This window comes from Mesoplodon densirostris, chromosome 9, assembly GCF_025265405.1.
Source record: "Mesoplodon densirostris isolate mMesDen1 chromosome 9, mMesDen1 primary haplotype, whole genome shotgun sequence".
In the NCBI taxonomy this organism is placed as follows: Eukaryota; Metazoa; Chordata; class Mammalia; order Artiodactyla; family Ziphiidae; genus Mesoplodon; species Mesoplodon densirostris.
The window spans coordinates 100639775-100658798 of record NC_082669.1 but is presented as its reverse complement, the minus strand read 5'-3'; the positions used below and the strand labels follow the sequence as shown (position 1 = coordinate 100658798).

Sequence of the window (19024 nt, the reverse complement as noted above, 5' to 3'; positions counted from 1 at the left end):
AACCATTTTTCTCCTCTTCAATCCAGCCTGTGTTTGTTTTCTGTTGCTGCTGTAATGGCTCCTGAGGAACTGAGACGCTTGGTCCACCAGCCCACAAGAAACTACATGAGTGAGCTTGGCATCAAACACCCTAGTGGAGCCCCAAGATGCCTGCAGGCGTGCAAGACTAGGCAGAGGACCGGCTGAGCTGCACCCACATTTCTGACCTGTAGAGACTATGAGGTAACAAGTATAGTCGTATTAAACTGCTATATTTGGGGGTAGTTTGTATGCAGTGATAGATAACTAATACATGTCACAGTGGGTTGATGGAATCCATTGGCTTTAAAGGAAGGCTCAGGGGTGCCGGTGTTCGCCCAGGGAGACACCTGCTCTGTGCCAGTGGCCCCTTCTCTCGCCCCACAGTGTAAGTGTATGTGCCTTTGGCACAAGGGCCAAATATCTGGCTGGCTTGCCCATGAGAAGGGAGCTGAACAGGGCTGCCTGGAGCCCCCCAGCACCTCACTACCTGATTCGAATGCCCTCCCCTCAAGACTTGGAAGGTACAAACAACATCTCCACCCCTCTGAAAAAAAAAACTGCGCCAAAAGAATCTGTCCAACTAAACCTTAGTTGTTCCCTAAAAGACAGAACCTTTATCCTTAAGAAGGAAAGAATGAAAGGATCTAGTCCTGTGGTCAGAGCAGGACTTTTAGAGAGCAGGGAGGCTTGAGCTTCCACTCACTGTCTAGAGCTGTGGTCTCCAAAACAAGCAGGAGAATCCACTGGAATGTGGGGAAATACTATTTTTATCAAAAACAGGAAATTAAGCTTTACTGATATCCACTCTACAAGCTGACCCTGTGACCCTCTACATCCATGTGGGCCAGACACACATCAGACCAGCTTTGAGAGAATAGTCCGTAGGTGAGCCCAGTGCAGAGGGCGGCAGTGGCCGCCACCCCTTCCTTCACTGCTGGAGTGTCACTGGGTGCTACCGTGGATTTCCAGTCCTGGTTAACAGGATGTACTTATTATATTATCTATATATTAATATTAACCGAAATTAACCCTGGGCAAATGCACAAGGGCCTGAACATTGCTCAGAAAAACCAGAATCTAAATGCTAATATGTGAGCGCAGGGGATCTTTAAGAAGAACGGCAGAGCTGATTCTGTTCCTATCTCTAGTATGTCACATTAACCATTAATCGTTGTGTTTTTTTTCCTTTTACCTTATAATACAACTTAGCAAGAGGTTGGCAAAAAATATTTTAAATTGTCCAGAGGATAATTTGAGATACAGTGAAACTTGCCCTAAGTGAAGGCTGTGCCTCCAGAGATTGGCTAGTGATGGTAGCACCTGTATAAAACTTATAAATTATATATGTGCATGTATATATAAATATATGCAACTTTTTACCAATAGGGCACATAATCAAAACATTTGGGGGCTTCCCTGGTGGCGCAGTGGTTGAGAGTCTGCCTGCCGATGCAAGGGACACGGGTTCGTGCCCCGGTCCAGGAAGATCCCACATGCCACGGAGCGGCTGGGCCCCTGAGCCATGGCCGCCAAGCCTGCGTGTCCGGAGCCTGTGCTCCATAACGGGAGAGGCCACAACAGTGAGAGGCCCGCGTACCGCACACACACACAAAAAATTGAAACAAAACAAACAAAAAACACAAAATACTGTGGGGAATTCCCCGGCGGTCCAGTGGTTAGGATTCTGTGCTTTCACTGCCAAGGGCCTGGGTTCAGTCCCGGATCAGGGAACTAAGATCCCGCAAGCAGTGCACCAAAAAAACCAAAAAACAAAAAACATTTGGAAGCCATGGGTCTACAGGAGTCTATGACATTTTCTAACCTAGATATCAGAGTCTGGAAACAACCAGCAGGACCCACCTGATCCGGGAGTATAGAGGGCTAAGATGAGAAGAGGGAAAAACCAGAAAACAAAGTAAGTTTATTCGTCCTCCTTCAGAGAACATTGTCTCCCTGACACCAGGCCCAGCTTCCACGACTGAACTGAGAGGACCTTCTTTCCCTTTACTTCCCCAGCTAACCCAAAGCTTTTAACACAGATGCTTGAAACCAAATCAGAGTGAAAAGCAGTGGCAGGTCTTCCACAATCCCAATTTTAGAATGTTCAAGCTGCTACAGGAGAGGCTGTTGGGAGTGGCCTCCAGTTGAGATGAAGCACCCACTGCTGCAGTCAGGGGGAGGTCGCTAGTCCTTGCAGAAGGAAGGGCTTTGCTGCCTCCAGGATGTCCAGGTTAGGGTCCAGTGAGCGGCCAAGCCCCTCCAACACCATGATGGCAAACACAATTGAGGCAAAGTTGCTTTCAAGCTTTACCTGAAACAGAAAAACAGTGGTTCTTTCCAAAGCCCATTGATATACAGAGAGTGTCCTGGGTAACATGTCACCGTCCACTCCCGGCCTCGTCTACCTGCCCGTGTCATTTTTATCATCTACCTAACATTCTTTTCCCTACCCAGTCATTTTTCCCACCATCTCATCTACTCAGCCAACCCCCCACCTACTAGAAATATTAAGGAAAATATAGGGGATGCAGTGTGTACAGCTCTTCTCTAGGGGAAGTGTGTAAGTGTGTGAATGACTTAAAAATACTAAAGTGAATAGTTTACAGCTACACCGGGAACCAGAAATCTAAATAAGTGTCATTCTTCAAAATCCACAGTAGTCTTTTTGAGACTAAGCACAACCGGCTTTGCGCAAATACAGCAGAGTTTCTTCCCCTTTGGAGCCAGGTTAATAGTAATAACAATTTACGAGGATTACCCAATTAATTCTCAAAAGTACTCTCATTATCTCCGTTCAGTAGATAAGGAAGCTAAGGCTCAGGGTGGCTCAGGTGGTGACTTGTTCAAGGCCTCTGGGTGAGGAAGAGTAGAGCCAGGATTTAAACCTAGAACAAGAATCTCTTTTCAGGTGGACAGAAGGTCAGGCAATGGAAGGTTGACTCATGGGGAAATAATCTTTGTTAAAAGTAAAGGGGGGCTTCCCTGGTGGCGCAGTGGTTAAGAATCTGCCTGATAGTGCAGGGGACACGGGTTTGAGCCCTGGTCTGGGAAGATCCCACATGCCGTGGAGCAACTAAGCCCGTGCATCACAACTACTGAGCCTGCACTCTTGAGCCCGCAAGCCACAGCTACTGAAGACCGTGCGCCGAGAGCCCGTGCTCCACAACAAGAGAAGCCACCGCAGTGCGAAGCCCGCACACCACAGCAAAGAGTAGCCCCTGCTCGCCGCAACTAAAAAGAAAGCCTGTGCACGGCAACGAAGACCCAACGCAGCCAAAAATAAATAAATTAATTAATTTAAAAAAAAAAAAAAGTAAAGGGGGCTTCCCTGGTGACGCAGTAGTTAAGAATCTGCCTGCCAATGCAGGGGACACAGGTTCGAGCCCTGGTCCAGGAAGACCCCACATGCCACGGAGCAACTAAATCCGTGTGCCACAACTACTGAGCCTCCACTCTAAAGCCCGTGAGCCGGGCTTCCCTGGTGGTGCAGTGTTTGAGAATCTGCCTGCCAATGCAGGGGACACGGGTTCGAGCCCTGGTCCGGGAAGATCCCACGTGCCGCGGAGCAACAAAGCCCGTGAGCCACAACTACTGAGCCTGCATGTCTGGAGCCTGTGCTCCGCTACAGGAGAGGCTGTGACAGTGAGAGGCCCGCGCACCGCGATGAAGAGTGGCGCCCGCTCGCCACAACTAGGGAAAGCCCTCGCACAGAAACGAAGACCCAACACAGCCAAAAATAAATAAATAAATTTATTAAAAATAAATAAATAAATAAATAAAGCCCGTGAGCCACAACTGCTGAGCCCACATAACACAACTACTGAAGCCCGAGCGCTTAGAGCCTGTGCTCCGCAACAAGAGAAGCCTGCGCACCGCAATGAAGAATAGCCCCCTCGCCGCAAGTAGAGAAAGCCCCCACCAGCAACAAAGACCCAATGCAGCCATAAATAAATAAAATAAATATTTAAATATTTTAAAATAAATAAATAAATAAATAAGGGGTATTTGTCCCAGTTAAGGCCCAAAAACTTGTCTGAGGAGTCAGATGGCTGATCAGGAGAAAGCAGCATGTTACAAATGCACACTCATTGTGGGAATGTAAAATTGTGCAGGCTGTGGAAGACAGTATGGAGCTTCCCCCAAAAACTAGAAAAAATACCATCTGTAAATCAACTGTACTTCAATATTTTTTTTTTTTTTTTTGCGGTACGTGGGACTCTCACTGCTGTGGCCTTTCCCGTTGTGGAGCACAGGCTCCGGACGTGCAGGCTCAGCGGCCATGGCTCACGGGCCTAGCTGCTCCGCGGCATGTGGGATCTTCCCGGACCGGGGCACGAACCCGTGTCCCCTGCATCGGCAGACGGACTCCCAACCACTGCGCCACCAGGGAAGAACTGTACTTCAATTTAAAAGAAACGATGTGATCTAGCAATCCCACTTCTGCATAAATATCCAAAAAGAATTGAAAGCAGGATCTCAAAGAGACATTCGCACACCTGTGTTCATTGCAGCATTGTTCTTAGTAGCCAAGAGGTAGAAGTGGCCCAAATGTCCATCAAAGGATGAACGAATAAAGAAAATACAGTATATGCATACAATGGAATATTATTTAGTCTTTAAAAAAAAAGGCAATCCTATCACCTGCTACAAAGTGCATGAACCTCACGAACATTACATCAAGTGAAATAAGCTGGTCACAAAAGGACAAATACCATATGATTCTACTTATATGAGAAATCTAGAGTCATCAAAATCATGGACACAGAAAGTGGAACAGTGGTTGTCAGGGGCTGGGGGGAGAGAAACGTGGGGAGCTTTTGTTCAGTAGATACAGAGTTTTAGTTTTGCAAGATGAGAAAATTCTAGAGCTCTAGAGATCTGTTACACAACTTTGTGAATGTGGTTGACACCGCTGAGCTGTGCACTTGGAGATGGGTAGGGGTACATTTTATATTATTTTCTTAACCACAATTTAAAATGTTTTGAATTGTTTTAAATTAAGTGCCTGGTGAAGCACTTGAATAGAGTGGCTGTACTTGATCGGCCCTCTCTCTGCTGTCCTGTCCTGAGAATCACAATGACAACAGCAAACATCTAAAGTGCTGGTAACCGTTGTGTCCCACGCAGTGTGTGAGGAAGGCTGTGTGCCAGTGGGAGCACCAGAGGCCGGAGGACAAAGCAGCTGGGAGTGGGGCTCTGCAGTCGGGCTGCGGGCACGGGCACTACCATGGGGGCCACCTGGCCGGGGGTGAGTTGCTCGGTGCCGGCCTCGAGGAATATTGCGGGGATTAAATCAGGTACTAATAAATGTTACACAGCTAAATCAGGTGCGTAGAGGGGAGTCACGGCACACCACTACCGTTGTCACGGCCTCATCCGGCCCTCCCAGCAGCCCCGGGGAGACTTGGAGAGACTTGAGCAGGTCAGAGCTGGTTGGTGCAGAGCTGGCTGTGAGCCTCACCCTCCAGCTCCCCGTCCCGTGCAACTGAACTCCCAGGAGTGTGTGTTCATTCCCGGTTCTCTCCAAGCCAGCCCCCTAGCAATGATTAAAGCTTTCCCCGATCCTAAGGTGATATTTAAGTCATTTTTAAAATGGAACCTGTCAAAAGTTTTGGAAAGCATAAAGTTTTTCGCCAAAAACCCCACCAATGTGGGATCACAACGTGACCAAGGAAAGATCTTGCCAGACGTCAAGAAACAGAAACAGCACTCTTCACCACAGGGATGGGTGCATGCAGCAGTTTTCAAAAAACGAGATCTCACATAAGAAAAGTACCTGTCACCACCCTGAGGCCACCCGCCTTCCCCAGAGCCCTGCCCTCCTGCCTGACCAGAGGGCGAGCTCTCCACCCAGGCCTCACCTTGTGAGTCATCAGCAACTTAAAGACATTCGAGAGAAGGATGGAAACTTGAAGCTGGAAAACAGAATAAAGAGGCTGCAGAGGCTGCAGAGCCCCCGGGAACCCCTTCTCCCTTGCCGGCCCCGTCCCACGCCCACACGCACGCACGCACACACATACACACAGCAGTGAGCAGAAGCAGATTGCCTGAAAAATCCCAGAAAGGACTGCACGCACACAAGCCCAACTTCCACCTCACAGCTGAGTTCAAAGACCCCTCGGAAGGACCAGCCTGGAGGCCTCTACCCCCGCACTCCCGGCACACACACACATCACTTCGGAATAAATAAGACAGGCAGCGCCGGGGGCCCGCTGCCGCTCCCCACTGCCAGGGGGCCACCTCTTGTTCTGACTCGCTCCAGCTAGTGTGGACTTGGGAATGAACTTGGGAAGAAAACTCAGGTTTGTCAGAACTGTGTGCAGAATACCAAGTGGGCTCTGCTGCAGGTCTAAATGGAGGGCGTGAACACTCGGTATGTCCTCTGTCTGCTCAGGGGCCTCCATCCTCCCTCGCCCCACCGCCATGCTCCGCTGAGCTCCACGGAGATAAGGCAGCAGAACAGCTGACCCCCGGTCTGGGCGGGGCAGGTATGCAGCACTACATATGTCACCGTCCCAGCAGCCACCCACGAGAGTCTGGTCAAGGAGCCGCTCTTGAAAGCCGGGATTCCAGAGGGCCTCCTCACATCTCAAAGATGTGGGCAGAGGAAAAGCTTTGTTCTTTATCTGCCTTAAAACCCAAGCCCCTCGAGACCTCCCCCCATGAAGAGGTCTCCCTTAGACCTGTGGTTTGCTGTGTCCAAGGGCAAGGTCAGTAAACACCCCGAGGCCCCTGCCCCTGGAGCGGCCTGCTCACCTTTTCCAGCGTGATGGTGTTCTTCCTGGCCTGGGTCACCAGCCTGGCCATCTCAGCCTTAAATCCCTCCACATCCTTGCACTCACTGGCCCGGGCATGATGCAGGATGAGCTCAGCCACTCTTTGGCCCTGGAAGACGCAAAAGAAAAAAACTTGGTAGAGTCAAGAGGGCACAAAACTAGATGCTGTGCCCAAACTTCTTCATATCCTAGTTGTTTCCGCCTCAAATTTTCTACCACCCTGCTTTTGGCCACCCATCCTTTTTTAGCTTTATCTCCCCGCCCCACCATACCTGGTAAATAGTCAAGGTCTTTTGCAGCTTGTCTTGGGCAGTGGGGCCCCACCTATACTCAGCACAGTCAAGGAAAGGAGCTGCACTGTCTCCTTTGCCTCCAAGGCCCCCCAGGCCCAGCTGCAAAGCCAGTGTCTGCTACACGGCACTGCCGAACAACCTGCCTGCCCCAGAGCCACCAGGACCTGCCGCCAGGCTGGACCAGCCACACCATCCTCGAGGGCGGTCTTCCCGCCCGAACAGAATTCCCTGCTCACGGCTGACCCGGCCTCTGTGCCCCAGCCGTCTCGCCCCTCCTCCACCCAGGAAGCCCCTGATCAAAGCCTCCATGGCCTCCCCAGCACCCACGCAGCCCCGGTGGTCACAGCCCAGGAGCCAAGCTCCTCCTTCTCGGCTGTGACCTTCTTCTTTTGCCCAAACCTGTGCAGAGGAGCACCTCCCACCCCCTCACCAGCCGCTGCACCTCAGCGTTGAACCTCGGCCCAGGAGATGCTTTCAAACTGGCTCAGGCTCAAGCCTCTGGTCTGCCCCCTCAGAAGCCTCCTAAGCAGGGGTTCCTCTGAATTTCGCCTTTCCTTCCAGCTTTCTCTTTCCCAGGGTCTTTCTTGCTGGAGACTTCACTGTCACCCTTGATGTGGCACTTTAGGTTGACTCAGTAGGGGCTTTGCTGAGTCCCTTTTGCTAAATAATAATTCTCAACCACTGGAGCCCCTCAGAGGCACGGGGTGAGGGGTTAAAACCACTTATGTCCCCCCCCACCCGCCCCAATCACGTGTTTTCCCACACCTGGTGAATAAGTTCCCTGAGCTGCTGCTTCTCACCAGCCCCACCTTCTCGCAGCAAATGGCACAGACCAGGGCGGCTGTTATTCAGTCAAGAAGCTAGCGTTCCCAGGGCCCAGCTGCACACTTACTGAGGAAGGAAGAGAGACCACCAGAACAACAGCATTTGGGAAGGAGGCGTGTCTTCCCATTATTCCAAATCATGAGCCCCTCGAACAGGCCCGTTCTGACTACAGAGCCTTCAGCAGCTTCATTTTCCTGCTCCCTTTCCTTCTCCCCACTTCTTCCCTCTGCTCCACCCATTTCCATCAGGAGCGCCCTTGGCAAACACAGGCATTTACAAGAATGACAAACGCTGAGGAGCCCCGAGTTTCCCAAGGGCCTAAAAAATTCAGCCCCGACTCCCAAGGGCCCAGCGGGTCTCACCTGCCCCATCACCACGGCCATGAAGACTGCCCGGAAGTTCCTCAGGTCGGCAGCCTGCAGCTCGGCCACAATGCCGGCATCCAGAAGCACCAGGCACAGCGGGTACTGGGCAGGCGTCACAGCCACCGCCAGTGTGTCACAGACATCTACCTGCTGAGGCTGCGCCTCTTGGCTCTTGGGAAGACCATCGGCGCCCTGGACCAGGATGTTCCCAGGGTGAAGGTCCGCATGGACAAAGTTGTCCACAAATATCTGGGAAGAGATCAGAGCTACTCTAGGCTAAGTCAAACTCACCATCCCATCACCACGAGGCCACACGTGGAAAAGCTTCCAGGGTGACACGAGTTCCCGATGATGAATTACAAGGCAGAGAGGTGTGCATTTATAAAGTCTCAGAGCTTGGTATCATCGATTCAAGGGACAAGCCAGGTTGATGTTTTCAAGAGAAAATTTATTTTCAAAGTAAAGAGCATTGAAAATGATCATAGGGGGCCTCCCTGGTGGCGCAGTGGTTGAGAGTCCGCCTGCCGATGCAGGGGACACGGGTTCGTGCCCCGGTCCGGGAAGATCCCACATGCCGCGGAGTGGTTGGGCCCGTGAGCCATGGCCACTGAGCCTGCGCGTCCGGAGCCTGTGCTCCGCAACGGGAGAGGCCACAGCGGTGAGAGGCCCGCGTGCCGCAAAAAAAAAAAAAAAAAAAAAGATCATAGGGGAACGTGAGGAAAGACCAAACCGCAGTTCAAGACTTAGTTTTACTCTATGAGTTGAGCAATTAACATTCAGATTAAAAATTATCTAGTCATTGTTGACAGATTTTCCCCAAACCTCTCAGTTCTTACAATTCATGTAACTTCCTTTCTTTAAAAATATTTCATAAAGCAGACTTCGCCTCCATTACCTCCATCCGTCCACATAATGAAGTCTAACAGTGATCCTGACAGCTGTACTGGCACATGGAGTTGGGGAGGCTGGGAGAAATGGCTTTGAACCTGCTAAGCAGGAAAGAAAGCCACAGTCCCTGGGCCTGACGCGTGACTTTGTGGAACAGGAATCTGCCTGCTGTGAAAGATCATAGAAACCACCAGCAATCCTTCTATGAGGGGAAGGAGAGACCCGGGGCAGAGGTACAGAACAGCTGCTGCTGGAGGGGCTCCTGGGGGACTGGAGACTGAAGACCCCATCCCTCATGATGGTCATGGCAGCAGGCCACAGAGGGACCTTTCTAGTCCAGATCCTGGCTCTGCTGGAGGTAAGGGAGGCTGCTATCCTGGTGAAAATCCCAGGAACTGAGGAAGCCAGGGCCTGCACACCTGTAGGATACGGTCACCAAAGGCTAGCTGACCCCTGACCCTGGGACAGAACCTCCTGGCACCTTGCTGTTAGCTGAGCCCCTAGGGTCCTTGATCCCACAAGCTAGAAGCCCCCCGTGATCTCCCGACTCCTGAGCGCTGCTCAGCACTGCTTCTCCCCTAGCTACTCCCCCCTGCACCCTCCCCTCTGGCCCACGGTGCGCCTCGGAGCCCTGTTACTGGGGACAAAGTCCTCTCCCTGCTGAGCTTCCACTGTGCTGACAGTGGAAACCCGGATCTCGGGCGAGAACCCCGCTTCTCCAGGAGCCCCTTGGGTGAGGGCTACCTATTCTCAATACCCACGCACCCCAGGACTGGAGGTGAAGTCAGAGCCACTCAACCACCAGCCCCTGTCACCCTGAGCCCTCTGCAGGTGTCTGGCTTACAGCCTCCCGTGCTGTCTGCCTGCACCACACCACCGTCCCGCTCGGCGCACCCATTCTCAGCTCCGCCCCACTTCTGCCACCTGCCTGGGCCTCACGGCTCCACCTTGGTTACCTGGTTTCTTTCCTCCTACTCTCTGACCACACGCCTGGTTCCTTCCTACCCCGATTCTGCACCCCCAGGCCTGGGCACTCGTCCTCACTATGCATCCTAGACCAGCCGTCTCTGCCTCGACCACTCTCTTCTGTGCCAACCACCAGGAAGAGCTCAGACCCTCAACAATCTCAGTATCTTTTTTTTTTTTTTTTTTACTTATTTATTATTTTTGGCTGTGTTCGGTCTTTGTTGCTGTGTGCGGGCTTTCTCTAGTTGCAGCGAGCCGGGGCTACTCTTCGTTGTGGTGCGCAGGCTTCTCATTGTGGTGGCTTCTCTCGTTGCAGAGCACAGGCTCTAGAGTGCGTGGGCTTCAGTAGATGTGGCACATGGGCTCAGTAGTTGTGGCTCGTGGGCTCTAGAGCACAGGCTCAGTAGTTGTGGCTCACGGGCTCAGTTGCTTCACGGCATGTGGGATCTTCCCAGACCAGGGCTTAAACCTGTGTCCCCTGCATTGGCAGGCGGATTCTTAACCACTGCGCCACCAGGGAAGCCCGTGTATCTTCTTTCTTTGCTCCTACACGTGAGCTGCTAACAATGCTGGGTTCCTGCTGTTACTACTGGTGATGAAATAACTGATATTGCTTTGGGCTCACTGTAGCCTTTTTTGAGTGTCAACTCATTAATAATTCTTGTCGGGCCATCCTCTCCAAGGAGACAGCTAGACTTCCTTCACATCCCAGAGGAGATGGCACCACTTCCTGAACAAATCCTGGGGCTGGGACGGCCCATCCTAAGTGACCCTCGGGTACCCGTACTTAACCACTTAGCATCACCTGTCTTCCCACTGAACGGGAATGTTCCCTGAACACTGTTGTTATGTCTCTTTTGCTCACAACTGTAAATCCAGCACTTAATTCAGTGCCTGGCACATAGCAGGTGCTCAACAAATACTTGCTGAATGAATGAATGAAATAGCATGTAACACCCGAGGTTGTCTTTGGCTGTTTGTCTAAACTGTAGGCAAGTCGGGTGGGGCCTGGGTCTCCCTCCCAACTCTTGCACAGAGACACAGCGCATGACACGGAGAAAGTGCTCAACAGAAAGCTGCAGAAGAAGGCGCGTTTGGGTCAGCTTGGCTACCTCTAGAGCTGACCCTCTCCAGAGCTGACCCTCTCCAGCCAGCAGCCGTTTGCTTGGCCGAGCAGGGTCCCCCGCCTCCCACACACAGTTCCACCGTGTGCCAGCTGAGCGCCCGCCCCGCCGTGAACTCACCATCTTCAGGAGCATGTTGATCCCCAGCCGCGCAATCTTCCTCTTCACGTCCCCAGGAATGCCTGCTTGCTGGTAACTAGACACAGGCACACTCTCCTGGGGGAAGATCGGGGAGAGAACAGCTTTAGCCTGCACAGCCCGCGACTGCCCCGCTCCTCATCTCCACGGGGACACACCCGCACGGCCTTCCCACTGATTGGGAAGTGACCCGGAGAGGTTTTCCTTTCTTAGAGCCCCTATGAATCTGTCACCCACAAGATAACTTTAACCTATTTACCCTTCCCTTCTACAACACGTATCAACAAGTCCCATAGGTTTACTAGGGAGGAACTCCCATGACTGCCACCCACAGGTAAGAGAGGCTTTGCTGTCAGGGTGAGCTTGTTTCTGGTCAAGAATTAGCCAATGGGGACATGAATAGCTCTGTGACCTCACAGGAGGGAAAAGAAAAAGAAGAGAGAAGAAAGGGGAGCCAGTCAGTAAGCCTTTCGCATTTCGTAAAGGTTAGTTATTTAATTGTCAAAGCAGCCTATTGAGATTGATCTTGTTATCCCTAATTAACAAAGAAAAGAACTAAAGCCCAGAGAGTTTAAGTAACTTGCTCAAAGTCACACAGCTAGTAACAGTGGGTCATTCAGGTCACTCCTCTGGACCTCATCACCATCTTTACAAAGGAGACTGAACCAGGAGACAGCTAAGTCCATGACAGGAATACTTGTTGAGCACTTTCTCTGTGTTGAGCACTTTCTCTGTGTTGAGCACTTTCTCTGTGTTGAGCACTTTCGCTGTGCAGTCTCTGTGCAGAGGGCACTTTGCATTCAGTGTGTCATTGACTCTTGGGACAACCCTACGAGGCAGGAAGGGTTGCCTGCTGTTGTACAGGAGGGAACTGAAGCCAGCCAGCAAATCCAGTGGCAGAGCAGACTTCCAAATCCAGAAAGTCTGAGGCCAGGGCCCGGCTCTCAGCCACCTTGCTACACTGCCTTCCACCCTCAGGCATATCCAGACCCCTCTCAGTTTCCCAGGCAGTAATCACATGCTCTCTTGGCTTTTGTCTTTTCCAACTCAGGCCTTCCTGTGAAGGGGAGACGACCTGACTATGAGTAAAAGGCGCGGCCAGGGGAAGCTCTCAGTCTTACTTCATACGTTTCCACCAAGATATCCCTGGTGACAAAGGGACGCAGAGGGGTGGGGAATTTGACAGAGTTCACATTCAGGAAGTTGCACTGGAAGTGTTCTAGATTCCGAGCTTCATAACGCAGGTCGATCTACAGGGAAATGGAGAGAAGAGGTGAGGGAAAGGGTAGTCTGGGCCCAGGGACAGCAAAATCTGAACCCCCCAAGAGCTAGCAAGTCCCGAGATTCACCTGCCTTCCCCACCTCCTCTCCTGCAGAACTCCCAAGAAACTCGGGCTGCCCCAGAAGTCTCAAGCCCCATCCCTACCCCACGATGTGAACTCCAAGCTGTAGACAGCAGACTCTCTGGAGAACTTGTCTAAACTGAATTTACGTTCACCCTGCCCCCAGTCACCTGCGAGTCACTGCAGATTACACCTTCTCTCTTACCCTCCATACCCATGGGAGACTCGGTGCCATCAACTCTGCAGCCCTCACCACTCTCAGATCTGTTCCACTTTTCCATCCCACTGTTCCTCCCACGGTGACTCAAAACCAGTCACCTGAACCCTAACAGAGGTGTCCTAGTTGGGCTCCCTGTCCCCCATCTTCCCTCTCTCCAATCCATGTGCTGGTGTCCCCCCCCACCCCACCTGCAGGACGGAGTCTGCATTCATTAGGATGACATCCAAGGTGGGCCATGGTTTGGCCCCTGCTTCTCTCTCCAGGTCCATCTCTTGGGGCACCTCCTCCTTCCTCTACTGCCCCAAACTCCAGCTGCACCTAGTCTGCAGAGTGCCGGGCATCTCAGCCTGCCAGATGCCTCCCCTCTCAGTGCCTTGCTTACTCCCCCTGACTGGAATGTTCTTCCCCCATTTGGGCCAACTGCAAACACTCCCCTTTCGTGAATCAGTGCAAGCCTAGGGAGCCTGGACCCTCAGGGTGGAATGACCACTTCCCCTCTTGAGCCTCAGCTGAACCTGACTGAACCTGTAGAGACTCCTGTTGTAACTCATGCTTTTTCTCCAAATATTTCACATCAGCCCTCCTCCTCCTACTATATTTTCCTTGAGGACAGGAAAACCTCACTTGTTTTCTTAGTTCACCAGCTTCTAACACAGTTCTTAATACATGTTACATGAATTTATAAATGAACATACACCCCCTACATACACCCAGACTCTAAGATTTCAAGGCTGGGAACGTGGTTGGTCCACTCAGAGCTACAGCTGCTAGGAAGAGTTGATTTTTGAGATAAATGGGGTGTGCTATAGAGGTCTGAGCTTCAAGTGATGAGATCCCATGATACCTATCAGACTTCTCAAAGGGGAACTGAAGCTCAGGTGGGTGGTAGAACTGAGAGTGATTAATGCCAAGATGGGTGTCAGAAAAGAAGTTATTTTTCTCTATTTTAATTTTCTTTTATTATCAAAACTACACAACTCCATAGCGTAAAGCAAAGCTTTCTAAACGTTAAGACGCATCCCTGGGGCTTAAAACCCTAAATCAGAGGACATAAATGAAGACTTGGTACACTGCTTCTGAAAGCCTGCCAATTTCTGTGCCAACTGCCAGGAAGCCAGCACAGATGCCTCCTTGGAGCCCTGAGAGCCTCCAGCATGTTTACCAAGTCTGGCTACTTAAACAGGTGTCCCAAGGGCCCTGGACAAGGAGGAAGTCCTTGTCTACTCATTAACCCCAGAAACAAAGCAAACCAAAGGCACAGTGTGTGACTTCGCTAATTCTTCTTTTCCTTCTGGAGTTCGGCCATTGATTGTGGCACAGATAATGCTATATGTTCCACCAGACTCATTTCATTTTCATCCCAGACACTAAGGAAGACTGCCTTCCCCAAGCTCCCTCGTAGTTACACTGGGCCCGTGTGATTAAAGCTCTGACCTGTAACCGGGAAGAAGTGATATATATCACGTCCAGACCTGGCCACAGAATCCTTTACATGGCTCTCCGTGGTCTCTCTCCCCATTCCACACTGACCCCAGATGACAAATTTGGGAGGAAACTGGGTCCCTGAATAACTATGGAGTACAGCTCCCACTCACTCCCTCAGTTCACCTGCATGGAGCTTTCATATAAGCAAAAAATAACATTGTTGCATTAAGTCACTGAGATTTGGATATTCTTTGTTATATCAGCTAGCATCACCTATCCTGACTAATATACTACATTAGCCACAACACACTGGGAAAATACTCATCCGTTCAGCATTTACTAAGCAGCTGCTAATGGCAAAAACTGTTGTGTGCCATTTACAACTGAGGGAAAGAGAATTTACCTGTTGCACCATGAGCTTCTCAAATTCCTCCACAATCTCAGGCAAGCTGAGCCACTTGATTCCTGGCAAAAGTGCAAGGACTCGGCTGCCCATCTTCATCAGCATCAGGTCCATCTGCACCTGAGCAAGCAGGCCAGGGTGCAACACCTGCCAAAAAGAGGCACAGTGAGACAGGAGGGATCAATCAGGAGGGCACGTTCACCCCGTCAAAGGAGAGTCAGCAGGCTTCTCATCAGAGCAAAGGGGAAGCAGTCCCAACGCCCAGGATGCTCCTGCCTTCCTCCCTTTGTGTCTTCCTGAGGAGACTCAGAGGGCAGCTCCCCTGCATGGTACTCAGCTTTGCTGGGAAGAATAGGTGGGCTTCTCCTTCCAAATATATTTTAAGTTTAGGTCAGTGACTCCTAAACATTAGTGAGCATAAAAGTCACCGTGGGTTGCTTGGTGAAAATGTGGACTCCCAGACCTCCTCCAAGACCTACTGAGTCAGGGACTTCCCTGGTGGTCTAGTGGTTAACACTCCACGCTCCCAAGGCAGGAGGCCCGGGTTTGATCCCTGATCAGGGAACTAGATCCCACATGCTGCAACTAAGACCCAGCACAGCCAAATAAATAAATAAATATTTTTTAAAAAGGCGTACTGAATCAGACTGGCTGGAAGGGGAGCTGGGAATCTGCATTTTATTGAGTGTACAGGTAGCTGAGTCAGGTGGTCCAAAGCCTGCAAAATACTGCTCTAGAGTCACAGAACTCCAGAGGTGGGATGGAAAGAGTTCAAACTCCAGTTCTGCAACCCATTTCCTGTAAGAAACTGGACAAGCTGCGCAACTTCTCTCAGCCTCCTGTTCTATCATTTAAAACATGAAGATAGGGGACTTCCCTGGTGGTCCAGTGGTTAAGACTCTATGCTTCCAATACAGGGGGGCGCCGGTTCGATCCCTGGTTAGCAAACCAAGATTCCACATGCTGCATGGAATGGCCAAAACAACAAACAAAAAAACCCCATGCAGACAATAGCCCCTACCTCCACCTCAAATCCTTTTAGGAATAAAGTGGAGTATAAATAAAGATATAAGAAAAACAAATGCCTATCTCAGGCATCTAATAAAGATTAAACAATGCATCTGACGTGACGGGCATGTTTCCTGGTATACAGCAGGCATCCACTCCTTTTGTATCCCACAGAGCAGAGGGAACCTTCGAGATATTTTGGACCAGTGTTTCCTAAATGTGCCTAATGATGAGAATCATTTGCAGCATTTCTAAAAAGCCAGGCCCAGGCTCTTCCCTTGGAAAGTATAACTCAGTAGGTCTGAGTGAGGCACCCTTGGAAGGGTTTTATCTGAGGGGGTAAAAGAGAGCACCGGGGTATTTGCTACTAGCATCTGCCAGTTCTCCTGGGGACGTGCTCAACAGGGGTGGAAAGGTGTGGAGAGAAGAGTTGATGGAGCCCAGGAAGGGGTGATTGGAAATAGAGAAGGAAACCACTTTTGTAAAATGAACGCCACCCTCTTGGGCTCACCACAGCACACCTAACACAGTCTGTCTCGGATCTATCCTGACCCCAGAGCAGGAGGTCAGCTGAATGGTGGGTCCTCCACCCACAGCGGCAGCCAACTCCAAACCCTCTTCATTTTCCTCTTTCAGACCATTCGCATCACCACTCCTTCAAGCCAAGAAATCAAACAGCGTGCGCATCATAGGTACTCAGATAATGGTCAAGCTAAAAGAAATCCATGGAAGGCAATGTGGGGTGACTTGCAAAGGGGGACTTCCTGATCTGGGCAGCTCCGTGGAGTTGGTGAGATTTTAGAGATGGGAAGGGCCTGGCTGCAAACATCAGAACACTTACTTTCACGGCCACGGGGATGAGGTGATCTGGCTGTGGTCCATGGGCGAGTCCCGAAGCCTGAGACAAGACTGCATTCGATCCAACCAGGTCAGCTTTAGGGAAGAGCAGCCCTTCTAGAAATGACTGGTCGGCAAGACTTCCTTGAGGCCTCCAGTCCTTCCCCAAGTGTCCAAGGAGCTCTCCCAGCCCCCGGACTTTCCCAGCTTCCGAAGAAAGCTGCAGTCTGGAGGCTGTGGCCAGTCTCCGGATGCTGTCATTCTCCAGGAAGGCAGGATTGGCACGTGCTTTGTACACTTGGGCCACGCAGCCGGAACCCACAGGCTCCTGCTTCTCAAAGCAAAGGACCCTCCCCCAGTCCTCTCCGAAGGCCTGCCGTAGGAAGTGTTCAGTGTGGGTCCAAGGATGAGGCGTCACCTGGACGTGCAGCTTGGAGAACTGCGCACAGAAAGCCTCTGAGAAGAGATCACGTCGGGTGCTGGCCCACTGGCCGAGTTTGATGTACGTTGGACCGGAGGTCTCGGTGGCTTTCAGAAGCAGGTGGAGCCAGAGCCTGGAGACACTGGGAGCCAGGTAGGTGAGGGGGTAGAGTAGAAGGAGGGGGAAGAATTTCACCAAGAGCGCCCCCGCCCGGAGCCAGATCCGCAAGTGCAGAAGGAGGCAGCCTAGCCGCTGCTCCGGGGGGACCCTCTCCAGTGGCCCGTTTTCAGCCAGGTCACTCCAACTGGTCCTTTGCCGACACAAGCTCTCAGGGCCCCCCTTGCCAATGTCCTCAGAGGCTGAGATGAGTTTGGGCAAAGTGCCAAGCAGAAGCCAACAGAGTCTAGCCTTGCGACAGCACCCAGAGGGTCTCAGAAGGCCGAGGCCCTTTCTGAGCTCCAAGCCCCTTACGTGCGACAAGCAGACCCTGACAGAGAAGCGCCAGGGGGTCACCATGCTCTCCCAGAGGTCGCGGTCCAGGCTGCCTGCCTCCACCTAAGGAGCACCCATCTTCGTTCCTTCTTTCCGCAAGGCTGGTCTGAGTCGGGGCCCCAGCTGAGTATTCCACTTGAAAGCGAGGCAGCTGTGAGACGCGGCGCGCTCAGACCTCGCCACGTGCGTGCAGCCTCTGCCGGGTCCTTCTGCCAGTCCTGCCTCCGCAGGGCCGCCCCGCCCCACGGGCCCGCAACCCTGCCCCACCTCCGTCGCAGGAGGGCTGGCCCATCCGTCCCCGCTCCCTCCCGGGTACCTCGCCTGGGCCTGAGGCCCGAGGGCTTTCAGAACTGAGCCCCGGAGGGACCAAGCCAGGCCCAGGTCGGGGACGTGACCCGCGCGAGGTGGCCGCGCGGGTGGAGACAGAGCCGGGCCGCCGCAGGGTCACCGCGCACGCCGGCCGGCGCGCGGAGGGGCTGCGCGGGGTGGGGCTGGGGGGACCATGCGGAGGGCCGCGGCGCCGAGAGCCCGGGTGGGGGTGAGGAAGGGCCAGGCGGGGCGAGGAGTGGAGAGCTGGGGCGGGGTCAGTGCGGACGGCCGAGGACAGGGGCAACGAGTACGGTGTGGGGAGGAGTCGGGCGGGGTTGTAGAGAGCCGAGTCTCCGCGCGCGATGGGGGTCCGGGCGCCAAGGGCGTGGAAGGGGCGCGGAGGGCCGAGGATCAGAGGGTCAGGGATCGGGGCGCGGAGGGTCGGGAATCGGAGGGTCGGGGATCGGGCGCCGAGGGCCGGGGATCAGAGGGTCGGGGATCGGGGCGCCGAGGGCCGGGGATCGGAGGGTCGGGGTGCCAAGGGCCGGGGATCGGGTGCCGAGGGCCAGGGATCAGAGGGTCGGGGATCGGGGTGCCGAGGGCCGGGGATCGGGCCGCGGAGGACCGGGAGTCCGCGAGCGGAGGACCCGGGATCCGGGCGCAGAGGACCGGGGATCCGGACGCGGAGGCCGCGGGATCCGCGTCTTCCGGGACCGCCCGCCCGCAGGCTCGGGGACCGCCCCTTAAAGCCGACGCGAGCCGGACTGCGGCCGAGGCTCAGCCGGCCCTCGCGTCTTGGAGTCCCAGAAATAGAATTAACCCAAAACGCCAACGCGCCCTCCATGCCCCCTTTCCCCGCTGCGCGTCTGTCTCTCCACTGACATCCTTAGCTTTCGTTACAAAGAGCGCGGAAACGCGGAAACGCTGGGCGAACTGAAAGCCGGTTCCTGAACACGGGTCTTGTTTTCAGCTGAGCGAGAAGTTGGGGGCGGGGGGAGTTGAGGGCGGGGGTTAGGAGCGTTGTCCTTGGACGGCTGGAGTCCCTGTCTACCCCGATTTGGGGAACGTGTTTGGATCTTGGGGAGTGGCTCCGGAAAGAACATTCATTCATTCAACCAATACTTTTTTTTTTTTTTGCGGTACGCGGGCCTCTCACTGTTGTGGCCTCTC

General features: G+C 52.8%; 1 protein-coding gene across 2 annotated transcripts; it reads right to left on the bottom strand.

Moving 5' to 3' along the window:
• Window positions 1-1919: 1919 nt before the first annotated feature.
• Window positions 1920-17934, bottom strand: ADCK2 (aarF domain containing kinase 2). 2 transcript variants are annotated; one of them, XM_060108434.1, is made up of 8 exons: window positions 16637-17934; window positions 14788-14934; window positions 12518-12646; window positions 11379-11474; window positions 8278-8529; window positions 6778-6906; window positions 5883-5936; window positions 1920-2332 (listed from the first exon to the last, which is right to left on the bottom strand). In XM_060108434.1, the coding sequence occupies exons 1-8, from the start codon at window positions 17567-17569 to the stop codon at window positions 2192-2194; spliced, it is 1881 nt and encodes a 626-aa protein (XP_059964417.1). In that variant the 5' UTR covers window positions 17570-17934; the 3' UTR covers window positions 1920-2191. The 2 variants fall into 2 exon arrangements, with proteins under 2 accessions (XP_059964417.1, XP_059964418.1); XM_060108435.1 differs by lacking the exon at window positions 5883-5936.
• Window positions 17935-19024: the final 1090 nt, after the last annotated feature.